General features: G+C 42.2%; 1 protein-coding gene across 1 annotated transcript in view; it reads left to right on the top strand.

Moving 5' to 3' along the window:
• LRRTM4 (leucine rich repeat transmembrane neuronal 4) overlaps positions 1–26,443 on the top strand; it is a 221,796-nt gene extending 195,353 nt beyond the window's left edge. Inside the window, exon 4 of the mRNA XM_059831391.1 lies at positions 26,222–26,443. Within this exon, the coding sequence (XP_059687374.1) occupies positions 26,222–26,443 (222 nt within the window). The remainder of the gene's footprint in view (positions 1–26,221) is intronic.
• Positions 26,444–26,830: the final 387 nt, after the last annotated feature.

The raw sequence follows: 26,830 nt of genomic DNA, 5'->3' as shown, positions 1-26,830 counted from the left end.
GTGAGAGTACAATGCGGATAGCCGATTTCCTCGGTTCTGCGGTGCGGATCAGTTGTGTTGCTGCCTCTCCAAGTGCTCTCACGTGTGTTCCTCTCAGGCATTCCGGAGCAGCTGCTTCCAAGGCTGCTTCAAGACTCGGCTCTGTCTGATGCTGGGACACTCATAAGCAGGCTGTCCTCGACAGTGCCTGCTGATACCGGCAAATCTGAAATATCAGCTGAAGAAGGCTGCGGGGTGTCTGTAGAAAAAACACGGAGATAAACAATGACTGTATTTGATGATGCTTTTTTCAGATTGACTAAGAATGATCACAATATCTGTCTCTTTCCACTGGTATATCCCAAAGCACTCAGTAAAAAATTGTGCTGTTTTGAAAATCTCAGAACTGAAGAAGCGATGAAAGAACTGATCTGTCCAAAGATACCTAGCAAGCCTGAGACACAAGGCAGGTCTCCTGAGTCCCAGCCACGATTTCTAGCTAGTGGTGCCATTAGAAACTGTTTCTTGAAAGCAGAGCAGGAAAGCAGAGAAATTAAAATAGAAACCTTAAAATGTACTTATGATTATTTAAGGAACTCCGTATTTGAAAAGGGTGTATCTTAAATAAGAAACTCTAAGATCAGGTTTTAAACTTCCTAAGTTGTTTTAATTCTAGAAGTTATTTCCTTTGGTCTATGCAAGACTGCTAACGAAATGTGTAAGTCGCTGGTGAGCTGCTTCTTACCCGTAGATAAAAAGTTCCTGGGTTGAATTTTTGTCAGTGGCTAGTGAATTGGGGTCTTCAGGTAGCAGCGGAACAACAGAAGCATGACTGGCTGAGAGAAATGAATATCTGTTTTCCGAAAATTAGACCCCTTTTTAAACTTTAGATAGGCACTCACAGTCAGCAGTTCCTATAGAGGATATTGGTCTTTATGTCTTTACTGGTCTTTAATTTTATATATCTTTTTCTAAGTTTGTGAGGGCGCTTGGAGATAAAAACTAGGGAGCAGATGAATGTAAGAGGGTTCACTTAATAATAAAAGAGCTGTGCGTTCATTCTTTTAAGTGCCATTTAGTTAGATGCAGCAGTAGCAAGCGGGGACGGACTGACACAGATGGAGCTAAAGTCCACTGGGAAAAGTCCTATTGCTTCCACATGCTGCAGCATTACCAACAGAAGACTGCAGAGCCGATTGCACCGCGTTGGTGTAGCAGAGAGTGGCAGCAGCCTGCAACAGTGAGAGAGAACTTGTCCCGATGGTCTCCATTTGACTTCATTAGCTCCTACAGTGCCTGGGAGTAGAATGGATTTATATCTCCCTGGAGCCACCCGCACACGCCTCACAGGGCAGGAGTCTTGTGCGCTCGGTGTCATTTTGCCTTCCTGTGAACAGAATGAAATTAGCTCGCTAACAGATTGTCCGATACTTCTTGCTGTACTCTACGCTGTGTTTCTGTTTGGCTGCTGCTGTTTCGCTTAGCGATGCTTTCCATAAGTTAAGGTCTCATGCTGGTTTCTTTAATTGTACTTGGGTTTTGTTGTTCTTGTACATGTCTTTGCTGCATCTCTGTAAGCGTGTGATTTGCTCCTATCTGCGTAAACCTGAATGTAGAAACACTCTCCTCAGGAGTTGGTCTGGAGCGGAGCAGCGTTTTTTACAGCTGTTGCCTTTGTAACATCACTGATCCGACAGTTGTTAAACAGGCATCAAAAGTCTGATGACTCCCTAGTAGGAATGTAGCACTTGGACTCAATGCTGAAAAAAATCAAAGATGCAGAACAGCTGAAGATTTGAGTTTTCGTCTTTATCTGACTGTTTATGTGCTACAGAATATTCTTAGCAGGGTATAAAGGAAAGTCTTCACATCACACTTTTTTCAAGAATACAACCACAAATCAGCTAATCCCAGCGAGAGACTTTGTTTAGAGAGGGGTCTGAGCACCTGCCTGTAGGAAACCCTATGAATGGGACCATCCTCAACTGGAGACAGGACCTTACCATCCTTGTTAATATACCCTAGAGAACAATTCCTCATTGATAGGAGAATGTCGTGGTTTCTTATCTTTGATTTCGCATTCTGTGATGTGGTCCTGACATCTGTCAGACAGTGGTAGTAATCTCTTTTGTGCCTGATGCTTAGAACAGCTCATTGCTCTGCTCCCAGAACAGGCATCGAGTCTAAGACAGTTCCAGATTTAGGCAGGAATTATTAAGCACTTTAATGGTTTGCAGCACAAACTCTGATTCAAAATGCCTTTGAATTTTCAAGTAATTCCCTGAGAAATTTCAGCATGCTTACTTTAATTGAACGGGAGTGCTGAAAAAATAATTCTGGAATTCCAAAAATAAGGTTTTTTGTACTGCTCATATTTACATTGAAGAGGCTGTGAGTTACGAATGGTATCAGCAACTTTTCCGTACGTTGTAATAGGTGACTAGTTTGTTTTTATTTCCGGAAAAACATAAAGGTATTTCCCATCTATATATTAAGATGAACTAAAGATAGATATAAGGAACTGTTTACTTTCCAGCTTTAGCTATAGAAGACGAAAAATTACTTGGAAATGTACAGTAAAACTTCGACAGCACCAAAGTAGTAGTGTTTTCCCTCGGTCATTTGCACAGCGTATTTTCCAGCTAAAGTTTTTTGGTGGAAAGAGCTTTCATTGCCTAGCTAAGGAATCCAGCCCTCTAGGTTAAAGCTCCATCAAAGTGAGTAACAGGGAGGTGCAACCTCTGTAATTCCTTCCCCCTGCCTCATTGCTTCATAGGAATTAGAGGATCGTCTTTTCTCGGAGCGTTGTTCAAGCTGTGAGGCGGTGTTGCCATATAGAAGAGACAGCAGAAATCTCAGTGACAAAAAGACAAGAAAATATGGTGCCGGAGGGTTGCAGTGTCTCGGTTTCAGTGAGTTGAAGTGTATCCTTGGGAGATGAGTTCATCCTTACAGCAACGGATCTTCCCACGGTGTCAGCAAGAAGAGGGTTTCTCAAAGTAAGCATGTACTCGCTTCCAGTCGCTGCCAGAAACAAGTTTGCTTTTCCCTGTGCTCTGCTGGGGCTATTGCTGGATGTGGCGCATTGAAAAGTGCAGTATCCATGAATATCAAATTTTGGAAAGCCTTCAAATTAATCCTGTTCCACTTGCATTAAATTCTGCCTATTTACATTAGTGTCTCAAACCTAAAAGCTCTTTCCAGGGTTGTTTAGGGGACTGGGGCTGGAGTTACTTTGCTCATTTTGTTTTGTTCTTGAGTTTGGATGAAGCCCTGGCTAAGGACTGGAAAGAATTTAGAAAAAAGTAGAAACCTTGCTCCCAAGTTCTGGATTCAAGGGTTTCCAAAAGATGGTTGTGGGACAAAGCATCTGGGGATACGGACGGGGGAAGAGGATACGAGAAGGCCACGGGGACATATAGGTTAAAGATGATTAAGGACAGCTGGGTATTTTGGGTTCAGTATGTGATTTGATAACATCAAAAGAACAGAAATTAATGGGAAGCAGATTTTTGTAGGAGGCAAACAGTTGGTGGAAATGAGCTAAACTCGGTAGGGTCAAACTTGCTTTTGAAGATAATAGCTCAGCTACTTGCAACTGTGCTCCAAACCCTCCCTAAACATCAGTTTGCTTTAGATTCAGTGATGTACAGCACAGTTAAAAATAGTTTAAGGTACAAAATTACAAATTCTGTATTCAATTGCACGATCCTGTTTACAGAAACTTGGGTATGGTGATAATAATGGTAGTACACAGCAGTCCCTTTATTACTCAAACAACCTTCTATTTTAACACACGATTTATAAGGAAATGTATATAGCAGTCTGACATAAAGTACTGGGTTTTAGGATGAGCAACCTTTCAACGGATTTTTGCATTTAATAAACAATGTTAAAAATCAGCTCCGTGAAACCAATATCACGTTACCATGGCAAAGAACAAAGAAGTGCAATGAGGCTGGTTGTAGTTAGTAAAAAGAGATTGTATAGCAGTGGGGAGCATGTTGGACCTCTTTGTTACTGCTTACACCATTTTGTACCATCCATACCAGATTTTTAGCGACATCAGATTTTCATGATGTTTGCAGTTTTCCCTGCGCACATCAAAATATGCATCATGATCCTCTTGTTAGTTGTACCGACATAAATCAGGAGTAAATCTACTGGCATCAACAGAATTAGCATAACTAAAAGGAGTATAAGCCCCATATCCTTACTTCTGCTTGTGTGTATAGAGAGTAATATGCATATATTTTACATATCTATATGGAAAGAGGCTCAGTTATTTGTTTCTAGTTTCATAGATTCGGTAAAGGTAAGGGATTTAAGGCTGTTGTTGCTGTTTCTAATACCATTAAGTACCGATGAGTTATGATGAGATCCAGCTAAAGAGAACAACCTCGTTGAGAATTAAAAAAAACAGACTTGTTTGTGCTGAAGCTCTAAACCAGGCATTTCTGATGCTAGAGTAAATGGCTATACATCCCCAAGCTGTTAACATGGATTTGATAGAATCATTAAAGATGCTACATGTTCAAAGAAATTCCTGTTAAGCAAACACCTCTGGGGAAACATAGAAGAGTTGCAGTTAATTTCATACGGATGTTTGAGCAGGGTTTGGCGCGCAGTTGCAGTTATTCCGTTTACGTCTACAAAAGCAAGCCTTACCCTTCTGGTCTTCGGGCATCTACCCTAGGTGGTGGTCAGCGGGTCCCCTCTTGTGAAGAAGGGGACCGTTAAGTTTGGTTTCTCAGTTGGTTTGGTCAGAAGCACTGGAGACATCTTGCTAATGTAGAAGGGGTCCAGCTTCTCCTTCTGCAGTGGACTCGCTGCTGCAGATTTGAAGAACAGCAGGTCAGAATGTCATTTCTAATAAGAAGTTTTAAAACATTAATCTGAACTGCCTCCCCTCTTTAAGCACGTGTAACCTTGGAGCCAGGCTTCCAAAGGCTTTCCGGTAGCTTAAAGATACTAGAACAGTGATCTATGGGATTTACAGAAGTGTTTCGGAAGGCTAGGACCCAACTTCCTTAATTTTCAACGATTTTCGTCTCCGACAACAGTTTTGAAAGTCAGTAGGTGAATCAATTTCCATCTTTAGACAGCTAAATATCTTGGTTCTCCATGTTTTACTTGTGACTTCAGTGGAAGAAAAAGCAACCAACCTCTGGAAACAGAGCCTGAAATAGCAGGCAACCCCAATGCCGTTTCTAGACAGAGCTTTTGCCGATATAATCTATCAGCAGCAAGGTCTGCTGCAGGCCTGTAAAGCACTTTTCAAGTGTTTTCTCCCTGAAACAAGAAGTTTGAAAAAGTTGGAACAGGTAGGATTTTATACAAGGGACCCAAACCTGCAAATGCTGTATTTTGCTCTGCTATTTTTTTGCTATGGTATTTTTGCTCTCTCTGATCTTCCTGAAACCAACCCATCTTGAAAGTACAAAACGCAGTTTTTGTACAGGTAAGGTAGTTTAAAAACAAAACAACAGATAAATCAACAAAGAAGAAACTTCCCGAGATTTATTACTGCTTTACACTGAGCTGCTAAATTAAAAAGGAAAAAAGGTAATAAATTCAAAATAGGTGTAAGCTTTCCAAGCCTTCTGTATGGTTTGAAAATATGGAAGTGGGACAGGGAACTAAAAAGAAATTCACCTTCGCCTCAAAAAATGTAAAGCCAGTATTACTTTTAGGGGCAAATGTAAAGTAATGGATTTTCCTTAGGGGGAATAAATAACTAGCAGTTTGAGATTAAATGACACGGAGGTTTTTTAAGAACAGGGACTTTTCTCACCTTCTTTCAACGGCTCTGAGAAGTGGAGTTACTAGTAGCCATAGCTTTCTCATGACAATGAGTGAAGAGAATGCCCGTTAATGCAACCCAGAGTGCAAAAAGCCCTTGTTTCCCTTATCTCAGTAAGCTTCGTGTTCAGGAGAGAAATGTCCTTCGTTACACTATGCCAAGAAGTTGCTGCTGTTACGTGGATTGGATTATATAAACGGTTTTTCCGTGCCACCAAAGATTGTACTGTCAAAGCTTGTTTTGTCTTAATTAGTAAGCACATGTTTCATTTTACCTGTGGAAATAGGTCTGTGTGCTTCAAGAAGTGGTATCTCAATTTACTTTAGTGATGCTACTTTTATTTAAAGATAAACGAATTGCCTACCTTCCAGTGGGATGAAATATGTCTGAATGAATTGCTGTATCCAGTCCAAGCTGGAAATCAGTAATGATGTTTGCTGGAAATGGCTAGCCAGAATCCTGAACTCCTTGGAGCAACTGGAAAACTTTGTGTCGGTGCAGGATCCAAACCTCAGTTGTTCTGCACAGGGGGCTGGGGGCTCAGCAGAAGGGCTTTTGGAACAAATCAGTAACATGAACGGCCACAGATTACTAGGACTAGACGGTGTTCACCCCAGACTTCTAAGGACTGCCGTAATATGAAATTGCTAAGCTAACAACTGTGGGCTGTCTAGTGCTTGTATCAGTCACCGAATAATAAAAGTAGCAAATGTAAGATCTTTTGTTTTAATAGGGCTCTTAAAAACTACATAGAAGTCAGAGTTGCCACTCAAGGAGATGTTGGAATCACTGTGCATAGTTCTCTGAAAACAGCTCAGTGGTGATCGGAAGGGCAAATATTTAGAAAAGAAGTGGAGAAGAAAACAGAAAACATCACTATTCCATCCTACTCCCCGCACGTGAACGTTTCCTGAAGTTCTGGTCACCCCACCTCAGAGCAGATTTAGTAGAACTGGGAAACAAAGGGAGAAGAGCAGTCGGAAGATCAGAGGTATGAAGAGGCTTTACATAGAGGGAGATGGTAAATCAACAACATCCCACGCCTCGGAAGAGAGATGACTGAGGGCGAGATGGGGTGAAATCTATTATGTTATAAAATGCTATTGTAACAGTAGCCGAGGAAGGATTACACACTGTTTCTCACAGTACTGGAAGGGTTAACGTCATTTTATCCAGATGAATTAGAAAGTCCTGTAAAATATAAAACAAATTGAGCAGAAATGTCTGAAAACAAATTTCAACCAGTTACGGTTCTATAAAAGAAGGTCCTTGCTGTCATAGTGTCTCAGGTCACTGGTCTCTAAAAATCACAAGAATCTCACCGTACCTTTTTAGCATGTCAGCTCTTCAGGGACAGAAGTCTGTTTTCTGTAGGGCTTAAGAAAATGGAGTCATAATCTTGCTATGGAGTCATAATCTTGCTATGGACTCTACATACTGCTTAGATTCAGCTAGAGATGTATTTATTCAAAATAATCCAGCGCAGGCTAAAATTGCCATGGAGTTAGCTGACTAGACAACAGAATAATGATTCCATAACGGTACTAATTATAGTTAGCGTATCTGCGCTCTCAGGCTCGGGTAAACACAGACAGAAAGGGAGAGTCAGGGATAGGAGAGATTTGCAGCAGTTTGTTTTCACAGTGGATGTTGGATGGGACAAGGTTTTCCCTGAATGTGTTCTGTGGCTGCTGTTTTTATACAAAATGTGTTTACAGTTAACACTTGCGTCTGAGAGCATGTGCGTGGATGGGGGGAAGAGAAGTTTCTCTTTTGTCCTATCGATAAGGTTGCTTATCAAATGAGTATTCATGTTCAGGAAAGCATGAAGGTTGGAGTGTTGCAGAATGAGGACCTTGCCTCACATCTGGCTTGGGTAAAGTACAACTTGTCAGAACAGAAAAGATACTGTGGCTTGATAATTGCCTTTACCACTACTTGAAGGGTCTGATTTCTGTAAAAAGGAAAGGGGCAAGTAATTTGTTCTTCTTTCTTGCCTGAGAAGGCATCCTGCCGCCAGCCACATCGATTGCAAAGGTCCTATTAGTTTTCAACAGGACCAGAATTAATTGTTTTGTATTACCCGAGCTCCTCAGGGCCTGAAGCTAGGATCAGAGCTCCGGTGTGGCAGCCTTTCTGCTCTGGGCACCAGATCTGGCATCTTTTCTGAGCTTGATCTAAACAGTGTTTCATACCGAAGCAACCATGACTCCAACAAGCTAGGCAATTCCATGGATATCCACGAGTAAGTAGTGGTTAATGGTTAACTGTCCCTCCCCTCCCTTGGTGTACAGCCAAAAAAGAACCAAACATGCTTTGCCATATATTTGTCTTCTGTAGTTTCTACCTAATGCACCTGTATATTAGAATGTTTGTGTAGTATTGAGCCCGCAGTAAGAGTCTGTCTGAGAATGCTTGGATGACCAGTCAAGTGTTTTATGCATGCAGGTCCTTCGGTTGTCTTCTGTCCTGAATTCCTGTCAACTTCTAACGTTTATTATTTTGTTGTGTCATAAACTTTTCTCCTCAAAATTGATAAAGTACTAGCAACTGCATGTATCACAAAGGGAACATAAATTATCAGTATTTTATTCTGTTTTTAAAAATGTAGACTTAGGCTGCAGTATGGTTTCAGTGTTTGGGGTTTTTTTTCCAGACTATCTTGTCTGACGCACGTAGAAAAAAACAATGTTGGAGCCTTAATATATGTAGAGCAGGCCAGGTGGAGTGTGCTATTGCAGAAGTCTGTAGAAATGACCTGGAAACCAAGGTCTTTGGAATGAAATTATCCACTAGCTCGATATTGAAGGAAAAGGATGAAGACCACTCCCTCTACAAGAGAACTGGAGGACAACATGGTTGAAGGGACTGAATGTCAGTCTTTCAGCAGTGTCTGAGCACAAGAACTGTCATCGTGCCATTAGTGTACGAATTCACGCCGCATCAGGTATGCTGAGAGAACCGTCACTCATGTCAACGAGTGGCAGCGGAGCCCTCAATGAAAGGACATTTTGTGAGGATATATGTATTTTTTTACTTGTTTTTTGTATTGTGATGCCTAGGCCTCACTTGCAAAAGGGAAAAAAGAAAAAGATAGTCTCCTGATTTGTCAGACAAAAACCATATGGTCGAGGCTACAATTGAGCCATGGTTGATAACACTCTCCTCTAATCTGCAGCTGTTTTATTTCTGATAGATAAATATGTGTTTAAATAATGCATCCTACCTAACTTGGTCAATTTTTTTTTTTTAACGTTCCTTTTGACAACTGAATATTTCCATTATGCCCAATAAACATCTCAGAGACTGACCCGTTCCTGCTTTAAATGCATGTTAAGACTGCATTTCCTTCGTTTCACCTTCCTAAGGAAACAGTGCAGCTGTTCATTATTTGCAGCACTTACTACAAGAGACTCATTTTCAGGAGATAATTTTTTCCCTTAGAACTTCATAAAAATGTTTTAGTTCCTGACCACAAAGACACAGTGAATAACTATTGCAGAGGAGTGCTGTGAGCTTTGATGTCAGAGCTGTTCTGCTTTAAAAGGGCACAGAAGTCTGTCAATGGCACATTCTTTTCTTCCATGGTAAGAGGAAGAGACTGCATCGCATTGTGTTGCATTGTAGTAAGGTTTTGAAGCTGAACTTACTTACATACCTGTAGCACAAAAAGGAAAAGGGTAACCATGTCAACCATTGTCCAGCTGGCAACCAGTACTTTGCACTACTATCATTCACCGTACCTCGTCTTACCTCGGTAGCTTGTTTATAACAAGGAGATGAGGGCTCTGAGGCTCTTTCTCAGAGCAGTGAGTGTTGTGTCGAGGCAGTGAATAGCTGGTTATAATCGCTGTATATGTTGGTCTTTCTGATTGCTTTTGTGTTTTGGTGCAAGTCCGTGTACTTTATTCCAGGGTAAACAATAGGAAGGGGAACAACACAATTACAGGGAAAATAATGGATACTTAAATAACCTGCCCCTGTTTTTGTATATATGAGTGGGAGAACACACGGGCCAAACAAAAAGGCTGTATTTATTATTTAAACTGAGGTGGCACCCGGAGGACTCAATTTTTCCCAAGGACCCCATTGTTTGTGTCCCTTCTGTTAAGTATCATGATTATTAGTGAATTATAGCAGATGCTGTAAGCCTTACTGTGATCACAGCCCCGCTCTGCTAGGCACTGCGTGTGGCTGTAGTTAAGGAAGAGTCGATCACCAGAACACTTACAGCGCCTTACAGGAAAGTCTTGTTGGTTTGATAAAGGATGAAACCAGTTGAATTTGATGGAGGTGAAATAAAAGGCTCTATATTGGGCTGCAGAAACAATATAATAGTTTCACTTTCCTGAATTGGAAGACCATCTCTAATGGATTTAATGGCCCTTGAGCTGCAACATTGGAGTCAGGTTTTAAGATTCTGAGACTGTTAAAGCCCCTTCTGGTGTGCCCCCCCAAAGTCTTTTGTCAATGTGGTCCTTACGATTGACTGTATTTGGGCCATATCACACAATACAGCCATGTAGTTAAGTATTAAATAAGCATTATCATTAGCCAAAAGTCCAGTAGAAAATTCATGGATTAGGGAAACATGCAAATATTAAATGTACGAAAGAATTATTCAGGAACTTTTTAACATCTATATCAATGCTGGGTGAGCAGCAAGGCTGGTTCTGCTGCTGCCAGGTCCTGACAACTGGCCCAGACAGCTGCGAGAACAGACGGAGCTGCCAGGGTTCGAAGCTCGTCCACGGGGTGGGTCATACAAGTCACACCGTCGTGAACCTTCCCTTCTCAGCGAAGGCCACAGGCAAGATGCACCAGAGCGGAAAAAGGCTGGAGGGAATATGCTCGTAAAAGTGAGGCACCAGGCAAATGCTGCCAGAACACAGTGAGAAACAATGACCAGAAACTCCATCTAAATATTTAATTAATGTAGAAACCCCCTCACTTGCTTTGTTTGAAGAATAAGCAAGCACAGGCATGCATTAAGGGGCCGTAAGTTGTTACGGTTGTTTCTAGATAGATCTGATAAAAGCTGTTAGATTGGGAGACAGCTCTCAGGTGGGGTTATCTTAGAGACCAAAGATCCAGAGCCAGTTATCTTATGTTGGGCTAACAGCTTCAACTCTTGTTTCTGTTCCTTTGTCTTTTTGGTAGGAATAGTGATACCAGTCTCTATTAAACCCTTTGATGTGGGTATTTAACTCTCCAGATTGCCTTGGGGGAGTACTTTGACCTCTGTTTATTTATCTATAAAGTGAGGGTAATGAGATCCGCTCATCTCAAAGCAGCAATGCAAGACTTATCTGAATAATGATTGCGGAGCCCTTGGATGAAAGGTGCAGCACAAGGGCAAACAACTGATGTTTGTTCTTGTTGCTACCATGATTTGACTTACGAATGCGGCAGGCTGAAAACGCGCTCCGTATAAAATTTTGCAAAGACCTGATGGGTGAACACTGAGGGGACTGCAGTCTGCTTGCTGTGAGTCATGGCTTATTAATATTATTGTCCCTTGTTTAGTTTGTGGAAGATACAGATGCAGTAAATCTCGTATCGGGCAAGTCCAGATTATTTCTGATTGCCAAACATAAAGCGTTCCACCAGCATGAAGAGGATGGGTGATCATCTGGCTCCTGAAATACCCAATAATCTCATGAACCCATTCTGTTAGTGACTGAAAAGCACTATTATGTATAATGTTAAAGGATGTGAAGAAAAGGCTAGTGCTTTGTGCTCTTTTTTACAGCACCCAGATCATTGAGATGAATTGCCTTTCTTGTATTCCACATTCATCTTCATACACCTATTGCTATCCCTCATTTGCTCCATCCTTGGTTTGGGGCAGGTGAGAGATGAAGAGTGTGTCTTTGAACAGTGTGCTGTGTATTTCAGGAAGCCTGTCCAGTCCCCCTGGTGAGAATGAAAACATTCTCAGAGATATTTTGATTTGCTTTGCTTTCCAGAGACCCTGTGAGCAGTACACGTTTGAGCTGACCCCGTCTCCTTATTCGAGGTTTTTCACGCTGCTCACTGATGGCAGTGAAAACCCTCGATGTAGAGTGTGTTCTCAAGAGCGTGCTCTGTGCTCTTGAGAGAGAAGCCTTAGTGCGATAGAAATCCAGTGTCTTTTCCACAATCTTTTATCTGTTTCCTGCTGCAATTACTGTGGGATCATTTTTTCCAGCCTTCCTTTTTCTGTCCTTTCACCAGAGAAGTGCACAGACTGTGGCCTGCAGTCACAATGTCACCTTTGTTCTCTTTTTAGTTTGGAGTGAAGAGACAGGAAAGGAGCAGAGGGGTCTGAATAGCCCTCAGGGCGATGGCAGCCGTAGCGCACCGCCGGAGGTGCACGCAGGGCTCTGGTTTGCACAGGTTATCTTCAGCACCTAGCCAGTTTTTTGGGCCGCAGCTCCAATTCAGAGGGGCTCTGCCGAAGAGCCCTTCTCCGTGTGTTCTGGGATGCAGTGAGACGGCTCTGTGCTGCCCCTAGAAGGAAGCCCAGCATGACCTGCGCAAGCATCCATCTTTGCAAGTGCTCGGTTCTGTGAAGGCTTTGTTGATCTTGGATTAACTGTGTGAAAGTAAAGAGGGCTCTTAAAAGTAGCAGCAGGCAAACCCCTTGCACGGAGGTTTATAGCATCACCTTAAACTACGGTGTCGAAGTCAAAAACGCCTTTAAACTGGGAGGTTTGAGTTCTGTCGTGCTGTTTCGGGACACTAGAGAGCTGAATGGCTTCCCTGGCCCCCAAAGGAGGTATTTACCTTGGTGTTTTAGTTCGGATCAGGATCATACTTTTGACACGGGTCTTGAGATTGTCCTCCCTTAATGTGCTTCAGTTAACATCCCAGAGCAGTCAAAAGAGAACAGAGACTGAATCCTTTTGAGATAAAACTAAACTGGATCTGCTCTGAGAGTCTGTGAGACCAGACTGTAGCTAGTTTGATGTAAATCCTCTGAAATGTGTATGTTGTGGGCACTGTGTACTCAACACCAACTCTTGTGCTCTGCAGATTTGCTCATACTGGGCTGTATTGCTTACAAATATATACACAGGCACAGTGGCCACATGATGAGGGAAGTCATTTAGGGATAAAAGATCTGTATTCATGTATTTAGCTCGTGGAAAAATCTGTCCCTCAATCTGTGCATCAGTTTAGAGATCTTTTTCTTGTTTGCTATTTTCCTTTCTCCCACCCTTCATCTGTCATGCCTGTCTGGAGTACAAGCTCTTCAGGGCAAGGACTCTCACTAAACGCATGAGCATTGGTTACCACACTGCAGTTTCCGTTTTGGTCAAGGCCTTTAGGCACTGCAAATAAACAACAGATTTTGGATGATGAGAGGCTTATTTATCTCTTTATATTTCTTCTCCCAATCTGTTTCGCCCTTGTGTAGTTAGGGATCCGGTCATAACATTGCCTGGATCTCACAGAGGAACTAGACACTGGGCATTTATTCTGGGTGGCTGCAATGGGTATAGACCCGTCAAAGGGAACGATCCCGTGCCGGAGGTTGTTGATGGTTACAGACCCATGTTCCTCCACGCCAGTAATGCACCAAAGTAATACTACACTCTGAAAAAGTTGTATTACTTACCTCTTTGCTGATCCCTTCTGACACACTGGAGTTACCTTTCCCAAACAGAACAAATTTTAAAAATACCAGAGTAGCTGGAAACCATTTGGCTCATGCTCGGCTGGTTGAGAGGTTGTTCAAGCATGCTGTCTCTTGTTGACGAGAGCTGCAGATATTTCTAACGGCAGCACCTTTGGTTTTCAAAATCTAGCTGACAGGGCAGATTTTATTTTCCAGCAGGATTCTTTGAACCTGGTTCTTTTCATTTACACTCCATCGCTACTGCTGTGTTCGAGCACAGAAACGGTCTAAGTGGGCAACAACTATTTTTGCTTATTGATGTTCATTGCGTCAGAATAGGTACGAGACCGCTTTGTTTGGCTTACCTGAAATGCCAGAGTCTGTACTGTGCAACTAGCTAGCAGGCACCAAAGTCCATGTACTCGACAGCCCTCTCCTGGCTAGATTCAACAGTGCTCAACCGTACAGGCAAGGCACTTTCTTTCTGTTTGTCTGAATGTGTCTGAACACTTTTTGTTTTTCAGAGCTTGGGTCAGATTTACACGTCACGATCTCTTTGCCAGTAATTACAGCTTTGGCTCTTGCCAGCTGACAGCTGTTTCAAAGGGGAGTGTGGTGATCTTGACACAGAGCGGTCCCAAAGCTGTTCCGTCCTGAACCTCTGTCTGGAGCGGCTCTCTGTTGGTGCTGCGAAATGAGACAAAATTAAGAAGGCTTGCTGCTTTCCATCTCCACGGAGAGAGGACAGCTTGGAGCGTCTGTCCTTTCTTCTACTTCTTAACCATCCTGACCATGTAGTTTCCATGTCCTTTCTCAGTGGGTTGACCACTAAACCTTAGTTTCTGGTGTTTCAGTGTTTTTTCTGTGTAGTTGCTGTGCTCTCTTCTCATGTTATACATTGACTTTTTTGAGGATTTAGCATGTGGTTTGTTTAGGGTTTTTTTTTTAATGTCATCCAGACATTCCTTTCTGCTTTAAAAGTGTCACTACTGTTGCTCAATAATTATTTCCATTGTTTTTGCTTTCATGGAGTAATTGAATTGATCCGCTTGGTTTTGTAGCAGCAAAGATTGTTAAGCCAAGAATATTTTCTAACCCATCTTTCTTCCAGTTTTCTCAGGGATTCTGACTATGTCTTTACTGATGATTTCCCTGCATATTATAAAAATTGCCCAGAGGAATGAAAAAGTCATTTGTTTTCTGTGGAGTATTAAAAAATAATGCTATCATTGTGAAATGTCCTTGCCTGCAATGCTGGACGGTCTTGCATTAATTTTCTGCTTGCTTGATCTCTGATATACAAAGATTCTATAGAACATGACTGAAGCATGAACCCATGTTTGTTATTAATTTTCTAATACTGTGCACTGTGCGAGTCCCTACCCTGCCTTTTCTTTTCTTCCCGTTTGCCATTTCAGGAGTCTGCTCAGAAAAGCAGGAGCACTGCTGCTGTTGCATCCCTCCTTTGCAAGTCACGCACTCGTAGATGAGCAATGGCAGAATATGCTTGCCCTGTCACAGTAAAGAGAGGCTTTAGGAATACCGTGAGTTGTTGTAGCAATTCACATCCAAGGGTCTCACGGCTTTTTGTGAGCGTTAATTAAAGTCTTGGTATTAGTCTGTAGTGTCTTGTTTTGATACGGGTGGCGGGGGGGTGAACTAATATAGCTGTACCTACTAGTAATATATTTATAGCTAGGCAGACTGGTAGCCTCTGAGGTTCAGGCAGATAGATTTTCCGTGGAGCTGATGGGCTGAACAGCATCACCCCTTAGCACGCTAGTTAAGGAATTGAACTTGCTCTTCCACCACAGCTGGTGTGTTCGGTGGGTTTGGCAGAGGAGCTGGGAAAAGAGCAGAGTGTTTATTCCCCATCGCTTCTAAGCCAGGCTGTCTCCCAGGGGCAGGGCACGCTCCAGCCACTCCGCCTCTCTGCTGACTGAAAGCCGCTGCCTTCAAGGAGCCCTGACACCCGGTCCTCCAGCCTTTGCCCCAGGCAGCACGTCACCCACGGCTAGGCACCCCCCCACCAATTCTTCATCTCCATCCCTAAATTATTTTCTTTCCCTCAACCTAAACCAGCCCTTTCCGTCTAGCTCTGCCCTACTCTGCCGTAACTTATGGTGCTGCAAGATGCAGAGACTGTTCCTTAACCTTTCAGCGAAGATGGTGATTATATAAATCCTCACCCCAATATGAGTCATATATCAATACTTTTTGGAAACTATGGGGTTGCAGTTCCCTCTCGGCGTAGGCACGCTGCTCCCATCCGTGCTAATGGAAGTGACATACGCACATCAGGAGGAGAAGCTGGCTCTTCTGCTACTGGATTAATGTTCTTGCCAGTATCTTAGTGCCACCATACACACTGATTCCTCTGCTAGGAGACAGTGGAGGCAATTAAAATCTTGTAATTTCTCATGAATAGAATCCTGCTGAGACATTCAGTATAATAGGAGCTCCCTCCCGTGTCCAAGAAGGTCTGTAGTGCCAGCGGATTCTTTCCTCTCTCCTACTGGAGTGAATTTGTCTCACTGTTTTCTGAGGAGAAATAAACAAATCCTTGAACTTGTCCTCAGTTTACGGTCGTGATGCTTCGCTTGCTTCTTTTCTTTTAGTTTAAGACGTTCCTGATCAACAGCTCTGGATGTTGATGGTCTGATGTAGTCCATCAGATCCCCAGATCAGGTAGAACAACAGGAGCGTCAGCATCTTTCTTCTTTATTTTTCTGCCAGTTATTCTTCTCGTTGGCAGCCATTTTCTGTAAAGAAGGACCCCTTCAAATTGTCTTGAGATGACTGAAAAATAAAGCAAATTATCTGTCCTCTTAGGTCAATGCCATAATGTTGAGCATTGAATTTTAAATGACGACAGAGGAGAAGGACACTGTCATGTTACAGCTTGTTGGGGATGCAGGGGCTGGATGCAATCTGTATATTTAATATTGCCATATTAAATGGAATTAGTGCCAATTATAAATGTGGCTTTAAGCATTTTTTCAATCAAAAATGCGTTGAGACTGTCATCTGACTCCAGGCAAAACCTTTTGGGTATGGTATAACTAGATAACACAGGAGGAAAAACTGCTATTTCTTTTATCAGTCTGATAAGGCACCCCGTATCCCCTTTCTTCGAGCACCCCTGTGGGTTTTAATCATAAGTCATCGTGTTGCCTTGTTTATACCTACTCATGTCTTAAGGACAAAGTGTTGTGCAATTTGAGTCATGGTTCTCCAGCTTTAGGAAGTACATTTTTGGTCTCCTGATGTACCGAATCCATGTACAACTGTAAATAGTCTTTAAAGAAGCCATCAATGTCTGCATAGCTCTTTTGCACGCTGTAAATTCTAGGCAGATCTAATGAAAAGGCAGTATTTTAATATGAGACAAAGACTTATTTCACTCATTCTCCAGTGCCTTCATTTGTCACTGTGGCAGCAACATTATCAGATGTTCCTATTAAATACTGTACTTATTTATTGTGAGTAATGGATGGAGCAGGTTGCCATCTTTATGATCACTGCATGGAAAAACAACTCTACCTTTTCCCTCATTGCCATAATTCTTTTTTGACAGACGCAATGTCCTCCGTTTCCCAAATGCTGCGGTGGACCTAGGGCCTGTGAGGATGCTTCAGGCTCTTAAATAGATACATTGGTAGGTCCAGCTCCATAGCGCTTCAGGCCTGAAATGCCAGCGATTTAGAAAGCTAACTGAAACTGGGAGTGTTGGAGGTCAGGAGAACGCTCTGTGGAAGTTATTACAGGATTGTTGACCTGTGCACTGCTCTTTCTTCTTGATCCCTTGGAGACTTGGCTAGATGGACCTTTGGCTTGTCCTGATAGGTTAAGTACAAATGATCTACGCTTTGCAGCTCTTAATGCAATGCATAGGGAGCAGAAATTCCTGCTGAGAATATAGCTTTTAAAAGTGTCTAAATGACAGCTGACTTGCCTTAAAAGAGACTACATTTTTGAAAGTATGTGTGTTTAGGCACCCAAAGATATGGAGAGGTACCCAAAGGGATGCTTTTGCATCTAGACAGGTAACTACTACAACGTAGTGCATTGCTTTTGAAAAACTAATCTGTCCCTAAGCAATATAAAAGCTTTTTTGAACCCACCAGGCTTCTACTCCTATTGAATTCTATAGGAAATTATCCTAATAGCACTGAAAACAATATTAATGGCTTTCCAATTAGAATATCTAGATAGTTTGTTTATTTTATCGGCACTCCACGGCGGAAAATCGAAGGGTACTGTGAATCTCACTTTAAGTTTTTCATCAGTGGGCCTTTTTGTCAGCAGCCAGATACTCCATAAAAAACAGATAAAGCAATTTAAAAGAAATATTTTGCCCAAGGAACAATAACAAGGCTTAGAAGACTTCCTTCCTTCTGGGAGTTTCCTTTAGGGAAACCTTTTCATTTACTGATTGAAAGATCAAATCGGTCCATAGAGGGAGCAGTGGGGTGTGGATGATTTTTCTCCTGATCTCTAGAAAAGCACACTTGGTTAAACAGTCCGTTGAGAGGTTCCGTTGTAAAGGGAATGGCGTTTGTGTGATTGGATAGAAGGATTAGGAAGTTATCTGTGGGGAAGGAAGGGCGAGCTTAAAATCCAGTTCATGGTGTCAGTGGAACTGACAGGGTGATGTTATATAGGGGTTTAAAATGTGAAATACACTCTGCAAGGAGGACTGAATAAATCACAGAATTCCATCTTTATAGTATATCCTGTATAGCTTATAGATGCTTTAAAAAGTTGGTGAATATTTTAATGCCACATAAGAGATTAATAGATATATTTTAATTAACTTTGTTTTATACGAAATCAATCAATTTTGTAGAGAATTATATAGTCCCATATATCCATAAGCTGCTTATTAGCATGACATATAATTTATTAGCTTGATATGCTTAGAATCATATTTAAGACAATGATGTTTGTTTAATTCCTGTAGTTATTATGTCTATTAATTATCAGTTAACTTGTTATGAACTATGAATAGACCTTTAATAGGACATGCAGAAGTACGCGATGGCTGCACTATCTTCTGCGCTGTGTCTCCTGTCTGTTGTTTCTCTACGTTTTTCATACTAAGACCTGTCTTCTGACAGTCTGTGCCAATTTTGGGATCCCATTTTCCCGGCCAGAAATACAAGAATTGAGTAAGATTAATGACCCACCTGTCACTCATTTGTAGTATTTAGGCTCCAAATTTCTACTGATACCCATTTTTTTAACTAGGAAGTGGTCTGAGACCTGCCAACCACAACCTTTTATCTCCAGGTTAATCTTTGATAAAGGCTTCTGTTCCATACGTTGAAGAAGCCGTCCTGTCCCTCCTCCAACCCTACATCCTCCAAAAGATTTTGGGCTTGGTTCTGAAGTCCTGGCTGCTCGCTGCTTGGTTTGACTAGGAACCTGCAATCTGCTAAATGCACTGTCCGGTTTGGTCCAAAGAATTTTCAGCAGCTGTAGCTCAGTGCCTAGCAGGACTATGCATCAGCCACAGTTCCTGCTGGAGTGATAGGATCCAGGTGGACCGATGAGATCACTAATCCTCTTCCCATTATGTGCTTCTTGACAGATGGGTGACTCTGTCGGTATTGAGTCCCATCATGCAGAGGGCTAAATGGATGTAGGATGCTCATAAGATCAGTTTGTAGGACTATTACGGTGGACGTAAGGATAAGAGAAGGAAAAAAAGACTGCAGAGAAGTGAATCAAAGGAGATGCTGTGCTTTCTTTAGAAGAAAAACTTACTTGGTACAGCACTTTGACTTAAGAACATATATATGCAAGTCTGTACGTGTGCGTGCAAGCGTGTAAGAGATTAGGAGCCAACAATATTACCCATCCCCATGGAACACCAACCCTCTGTGGATGTTTAGCAGTATGTCCTCGATTTCTTGGGGAAACTGGTAGGTACAGATTTGGTGGTTCTTGTCGTGGTGCTAATGATTTTGGGGCAGTGGGCTCAGTACCACGCAGCATGGGACCTTTAGCTACGGACTGAGTCTTCCTCCTTGTCTGTCTCGTCTCCCAGGGGGAGCTGCATAAACCATTAATCTGATTTGGTGGGAAATAGATAGAGGAGGCAAAGAAGTGGTTTTGGTCTGGAGTGGGAAGGAAATTGAACATGAAATTGCAGGAGATTGATTGTGGGAAATGCACCTACAATTCACGCTACCGAAAGATTCCTGCCTAATGGAGGCATACCAACCTCAGGCAACGTTCCCAGTGGGATCTGTACCTCATAGAAAACCTGGGCTGATTAAAGATTTGGAAGATCTTCACATAAAAATCAAGTTGACAGTTTTCCTGAAATGCTCAGATGTGACACAGGCAACCTCAGTAAAAACAGTACTCGTGAAAACCTCATGCCACCTCGTAACAGAGCACTCAGACTTCCGAGTTCTGAATTTCTTTAATAAAAGAGATTTTGATTTTTTGTCAATATGAGAATTACCTTAGGAAACATGAATTTCAGAACAAAAGGCTTCTTTTAAAAACCAGCCAGGCGCTTTAGTGTTTGTTCCAACTGGAAACAGAAGAAAACACGTACCCATTCATGTTTCAGAACTAACTTCAGTGTCTGCATTTGTCCCTTTTAATGGGTTTAACAGGAAGTGTATGATTGTGCATTTTCCTGAATGGGAATGTTTTTCTGAGCTGACTCCAAAGGGATGTTCCGGGGTTGTTAACTGTGATTTTTCAGCAGCATGAAATCCTCTGAAATTGTTCATACCAGCTATATCTGCCTAATGTGCCTAATCAATCTATCTCTAAGGTGAAGCTGTGTGCTTCACTAATCATAAAGCTATGATAGTATATCTTGCTTATTTTTACTCTAAATTATGATAGGGTTTAAAATGAACTCTGAATTTGATTTATCAACCACTATGATGCTAATTCAGCAATGAAGTCATGGTGTTCTGAGACTAAATATTAGCACTAATGAGAAAACATAGCTTCCATATTTCGTAACTCTGAGTTTCCACTACATATGAACAACTTCTAAAGTTGCATATAATTTAATCATGTAATCATCAACTAGGCAAGTATTTACACATAAATCAGTTTACCTGGATTATAGAGTACCAGCAAATGTGAAACCAGATAATGTTCAGCTGCTCGAGAATGTTCATGCTTCATTTTTGTTTTGTAGAAGGAAAATGCATCTACCGCGAGACAGTGGTCATTGTCCTATTGCCTTTTCCATCAGGATGAATGGAGCATGTCTTTAGTTTTAGGAACAGATTGTTCTATCTCTTTGAAAACAGAAGGAACAGAATTGAAGACATAGGAACTGCCGTGTCTAAACAGCGAACGTGTAAGGCCAAGGTACCCAGACTGAGACAGCTGAAACAGTCTGGTTCTCAGAAAGTGCATCACTTCTATTGCCAGGCTCCAGGTTTTAGGTTCTGGCCAAAGCAGTTACTTGTTCGAGTATCCTGTGACAGTTCGTGCCCTCACACCGTTCTGCTCTCAGGGAAAAAAATAAAGTGAACTCCCTCCCACCACGGGCTTCCCCCCAGAAACTGTGCTGGGATCGCCATTCCTTCCTTACATTACATTTCTATTGTCTTGTTGATAATTCCGGTCCTGTGAGTCACTTAGACATCCACGGCCATTCGTGTTTCTCAAGAAAGAATTTCCTTCTCTACAGGATAATGAGTGGTGGGACATCTTTCTTCAAAATAGAGCATAAAGAAAAAATTCTTAATATTTCCAACATGAAATAGATCTGTTCTGAAAACCTGTGCTCCCAAAATTTGATTTAACAGTAAACCAGGAAATTAGTTCAACCTGGGACTGCTAGGATTAGATCTTGCTGAACTGCAAGTGATTCCAAGTGAGCAGAGAGTTCATCTCTGTCTGATCCTCGACTAGTCTTCACTGCAATAAGTCTGTTGCTGTGAGCACAAAAGAAAATACTTACGCCAGAGTTGCAGTCAGTATGAAGAACTTGCTGTTCTGTTAAGCTGTCTTGGCATTACGTGATAGAGCGGTCTCATACCTTAGAGTTCATATCAGGGCCGAATTTCAGGTTGTCTGAAGCATCCTGTTAGGACGCAGTGCAAGCAATTCAGAGTGTATGAGGGTGGTTAACTTACTATGAGAGGTGGTAGAGAGAGAAAAGTATTTTAGAAATAAGGTCACTTGATATTCACTTAGGCTCCAGTCCAATATTCTTTAAAGCTCACCAGGTTCAGTGGCTATATGGTAAGATTTTGTCTCTACCGATATACTTTCCAAGTTCCGGAATAAGGATTTTTATTGGTGTTTTGGTGAATCTAGATTTTAATGGCTGCACCCATGAGAAGCAGAAGTCTGAGCTGGATTCTTAGAATGTATATTTTTTAATAGGACTTTCTTGTGTAATAATAATCAGAAATGCATAGAGCAAGTTAGCTAGTTTACCTCCCAATATTTCTGACATAAGTAAGTAAACCTGCTGATAAAATTCAGTGCAGTGTAAAACACCTGAATTGGAATGTGGATACGTGTATTTGCATGTTGGAATGACTAAGGGTTTAACTGAACATCGTTGTTGAATGTCAAAGGAAAACAGGACAGCGAATGTTGAGAAATATCTTTTTAATGCAGACCGGAATTTCACTGAATTTCAAGTAAACTGAAGTCAGTCCAGCTTGTTTTGAAGGGCGTTGTTATGCTGCAGCAAGGCTGTTGAGCTGTTAACCTCTCCATTGTCAATTCAACTGCGAAAGTGAAGATTTGCATTCCTAAATTTCCACTGCTAAATCTTTTATCTTCCTCCTGTAGCTAGGGATTTATGTAAATTTTGCATGTAATGGAACCTTTGTTTGAAGTGTGTGGCTGCTAAAATGCAATGTTTATTACATTTGGAGTGAAGATCTACAGAGGTGTGGACTTCAGAAGTCAATACTAGCTACCTAATCCAGCCTATTAGCCCAACATCCGCACTCAACGCTCACAGTGCTTATAAGGCAGTAAGCTCATTGCGTAATGGAGCCAAGGCTTTCTTCAGAGCATGGATTCGTTCATTGACCTAATTAACTATCTGCAACACTGGATAGACAGTATGCTCCCTTATAATACGGTATTAGAGCAGAAGACAATCCTACTTGGTACCATACGTGGGCTAAAACCAAAATGTCCATTACTAGACTGGATATTAGGAAAAATTTCTTTGCTGAGAGAGTGGTGAAGCATTGGAGGAGGCTGCCCAGGGAGGTGGTGGAGTCACCATCCCTGGAGGTGTTCAAGGAATGTGTAGACGTGGCACTGTGGGACGTGGTTTAGAGGGCATGGTGGTGGTGTTGTGATGGTTGGACTTGGTGATCTTACAGGGCTTTTCCAACCTTAATGATTCTGTGGTTCTGTAATGTACATCGGTGACTTTGGAGCGCCTTCTCCTGTTGATTTATGGTTTTCCTACTGCAAAAAGTTTTAATCCTTCAAGTAAGTATTAGGCAGTATCATTTTTAGAAATAAAAATAGAAATGATTCAGAAAACGCTGTGAACAGACACATGCATCATCTCCTGTTAAACGTCCTGGCATTCTGCGTCCCACCCCTGAGCTCCACTAGCTGCACTGGACCGTGCTGGCATGGAGCATAACCGGGAGTGAGCACACGAAGCCAAGAACTGAATCAGATGTTATGACAAATTATATGAAAGAAAGAGTTTTGTTTTGTATCTGTTGTGTTTCCATGCGAGCAACTCTTCATCTTCATTTACAATTGAACTTCTTCCAAAACGCAATTTGAAGGATTTTGTAGCACAAATGGCTGTGGTTAGCGGCAGCGGAGTGGCATGGAGGAGACAGCGAAGGACACCGTGCTAGAGGATCCCAGTTCTGTTCTTGGCTCTAACTTTGATTTGCTGGCAGGTAGATTCTCAGCCTGACTCCCACTTTCTAGCCGGTGAAAAATGTGTCTTCTGTGGAAAAGGCCTTGAGATAGAGATGACAGAATCTCAGAGTCTGTATTTATTTGCTGAGGTATTTAGTGACCTGTTTGGATTTTTTCACTCTAGTCATCTGCTTTTTTGTCTCTCAGCGGCTATAGCAGCTGAAAGGCCCCAGCTTAGGTTAGAGTTGTGTTGGTTTAGTCCCTGCTCAAACAGCCCTTGCCTCACAGAGCTCTAGTCTCCAAGGGTAAGCAGGGGCAGGACTTAATCTTCTCATTTTCCAGCTCATAAAATGACTTGTCCAAGGTCACATCTCTCAGTATCTCGGGCGTTAGTTCCATAGCAATAATGAAACAAAAAAGAAGTGACTTCAGAACCTGGGGCAAAAATACTTGTAAAATTAATTTTCCACAACTTGGACGTTCTTAAATATGTTTTTGTTGCTCTCTGAATCAGAAAAAATATAATAGTGTCAGCTTTGTTTAGCGTGAACAGCGTCATCAGTATTTTCCATCCTTTTTACTTGCATCAAACTGGGTGGTGGTACAATTGCCCACGTTTGCAGTAGTTTTTACAGTCGAGGCTGTGTCCTGAAAAAGTGTTTGTGGGCTCAGGTTTCCTGCACGGTCATTTCCCTGCAAATGAAAGCTGATCCCTCGTGTCTTTTCTGAAAATGCAACATTATGCATCAGAGAAGTAGTTTAGGGCAGGAAAGGACATCCATTTTGTGGGGACAGTCCTCTGGAGGCTTTCACTTTCCTCAGGGATGTTCTTTTTTGCATTGTTCATACGGTTGTTACCTCGATTCTAGAGGCATCACAAGAACTAACTTGGGAGGGGGGGACCGTTGGTATTTCTTCAGTCAGGCTTTACTGGAGGTACCTTACAGTCACTGGACATGATTTTTTTTTTAAATTCCCTTAATGGGATCGAGCACTCAAAAGACAAGGGCCAGGCCTGAGAACCGGGAGGGGCAAATCCATTGCTGGGCTTCATTATCCTAGAAATGCGTTTTACAAATTAACCTGCAACTCCTTAATCTCATGAGTTGCCCGATACACCTATTTTGTTTTGTACACTGACAAAGAATATCCACCCTCCGTCCACACACACGGCACAGCCACCCCTATTAATGGGATTTCAGGCACACGCAAACCTGATTTTAAGTGAAAACCAGCGAGAGATTCTATAAAACTACTGAGAAGCAGTTGAAAAGGAAGCATCTTTTTCCACCATTTAGGGGTGTTGTTGAGATCCTGATCCTTTTGACTCCTGTTTGGAGAAGGGGAGAAAACAAGCAAACAATGCTGCACGCAGGACTCAGGTGGTTAATGTACTGTGTATTATTGCTGTAAAGCCGGCACCTCAATCTCTCAACTCTCCAGAACACAAACAGTCCTTGGCTTTTATAGAATCATAAAGAGCTGCCTTAAAGGCTGAGGACAAATTCAAGCCCTGATACGAATTGGCATAGATATTACTGGATCCAAAGGGAGTTACAGTTTCTTGTGCTGTGGCTGAATTGGATCCACAAGTGAACACAGTTGTCCCATCAAATTCTACTGAGCAGCTTGTCTTCTGCATTCTTGCTATTCATCTGTCACGTAAAATGACGTTTTCAGCTGAATTCCAGCTAGTGGAAGAGTTTTGGAATCTCTCCAGCGCTCTGCAGAGAAGCAGGGGGAGGAGATCCAAATGCAAGAGGAACTCTAACCCTGCAAAACTTAGGATTAGTCGTAATGCCTTTGCTTTTTTCATACCTTTTTGAATGAAGTGTGCCATGCAATGGAAATTGGTGATAAATTAGCTCAGTAGTCTTCACTTAAACTTGGGCATGGAAAATAAAAAGGCATTTGTTGCAAGAATGAATTATGCATAGGATTTCTCCAGCTATAATGAGCTCAGGTTTTCTAGCAGTGTTAGAATAAACTCTTGCCTGTATCTCCTGCAGCGTGTGGGGTTTTTTTTCCCTAAGAGCATATTTCTTTCTACTTGACCAGCTCATCTTTTGCAGATGATAAAATTATCTGCAAAGATTTGTATCTAATGTTGTGCCATAAATCATATTTAGTTGTAGGATTAACATTTGCAAGCATAGAACATTTGTGGAAAAAAAAGGAGGTGGGGGGGCTGGCAGTTTCTGAATATTTACATAAAGAAGAGAGATGGGATTCAGGATAGATCTTGCAGACTTTTCAAATACATGACCATTTTTACAAGGTGTGGATCTGCTCAGCTCCAGCGAGCGTCAGTTGAGGCACCTTGATAGTGTTTCTCTTGGTGAGGTTGTGAGATAAAGCACCCAGGAAATCATGACCTTGGGCAAGCAGCTTTGTCGTCGAAGAAATAAACACGTGTTCCAGCTGTGCTGAAAGCTACACATGCTGGCAGCCAGGTTTTCCAGTCCTTCGACGCAGTCAGGCTGGTCCGAATTCTGTAGAAATGCTCAGCCCCTTTCGAGGCACTGGAAGAAGGGCCAGTTTTTGAAAGCTTTGTGTTGCCAGCAGCTTCCAGTTTACCCTTACAGCCAGATTGTCCAAAAGAGGTCAGAATTCAGCACGCAAGACCGCTTTGAGAATCTGCCCCCAAGCACAGTTGCCGAAGCGGAGAGTAGCCCGCTCTAATCCGGCTTCCGCGCACGGCAAAGGGCCAGAGCGAGTTGGTGACTGCGCAGACTTGCGGCAGCTGTAACATCCATCTGCAAGCGGGGACCCGCTGGCTAACAGGAATGTCGTGTTCGGGAGGGATCTGCCTGTGCTGCAGACAACCGGGAAGCCCCAAAGGTGTACCTCGCTGCCAGAACCGCGGTGAACGCGGCGGTGCTGAGCACCCAGCGGGTTTGAGGCCGCATTGCAATAGATGCTGTACGAATGCGTGACTAAGCACATTATTTACACGTTTCTCTTTTTTTTGGTCTCTTTCTCTTGTGCAGGTTCCTCACCACATGAAGACTTTACCCTATTACAGTTACGACCAACCAGTGATTGGGTACTGCCAAGCTCATAAGCCTCTCCATGTAAATAAGGGGTACGATACCATGTCCCGGGAGCAGGCGGAGACAACCAACCTGGAACTCAGTCGAGACCACAGCTTCATAGCTACAATCGCACGTTCGGCTGCTCCAGCCATTTACATTGAGAGAATACCAAACTAACGCTGGAGACAGCTTCTTCACGGGGCGGAGCGGGGAGTTCTTCTGAGGGACCTTTCATCTCAGAAGAGCCCAGGGCAAGAAACTAAAATCTACCATTCCAGTTACAAATGTTCCAACACAGACAAAGGGAAGGGGATAAAGCAAACTCCGCAGACTGTGGAAATGCTATCTTGCAGTACACACTGAGAACTTCAGGATTTTCTTTGCTTTAAACTTTCAAACAAATTCCTCAATGTAAATATTAAAGAGAGATTGTCAAGTTCTTATTAAAAAAAAAAAAAATAGATTTCACTCTAGCTACATAAAGGGATGGATTAAGAGTTTTGTTTGTATATTTGATTTTTCTACATTGCACGGTTCCAGGGAAGGAGAACCACAGGTAAAAAA

The sequence above is a fragment of the Gavia stellata genome, chromosome 31 (assembly GCF_030936135.1).
Source record: "Gavia stellata isolate bGavSte3 chromosome 31, bGavSte3.hap2, whole genome shotgun sequence".
Taxonomy (NCBI): domain Eukaryota; kingdom Metazoa; phylum Chordata; class Aves; order Gaviiformes; family Gaviidae; genus Gavia; species Gavia stellata.
This window is presented reverse-complemented; position numbering and strand designations above follow the sequence as displayed.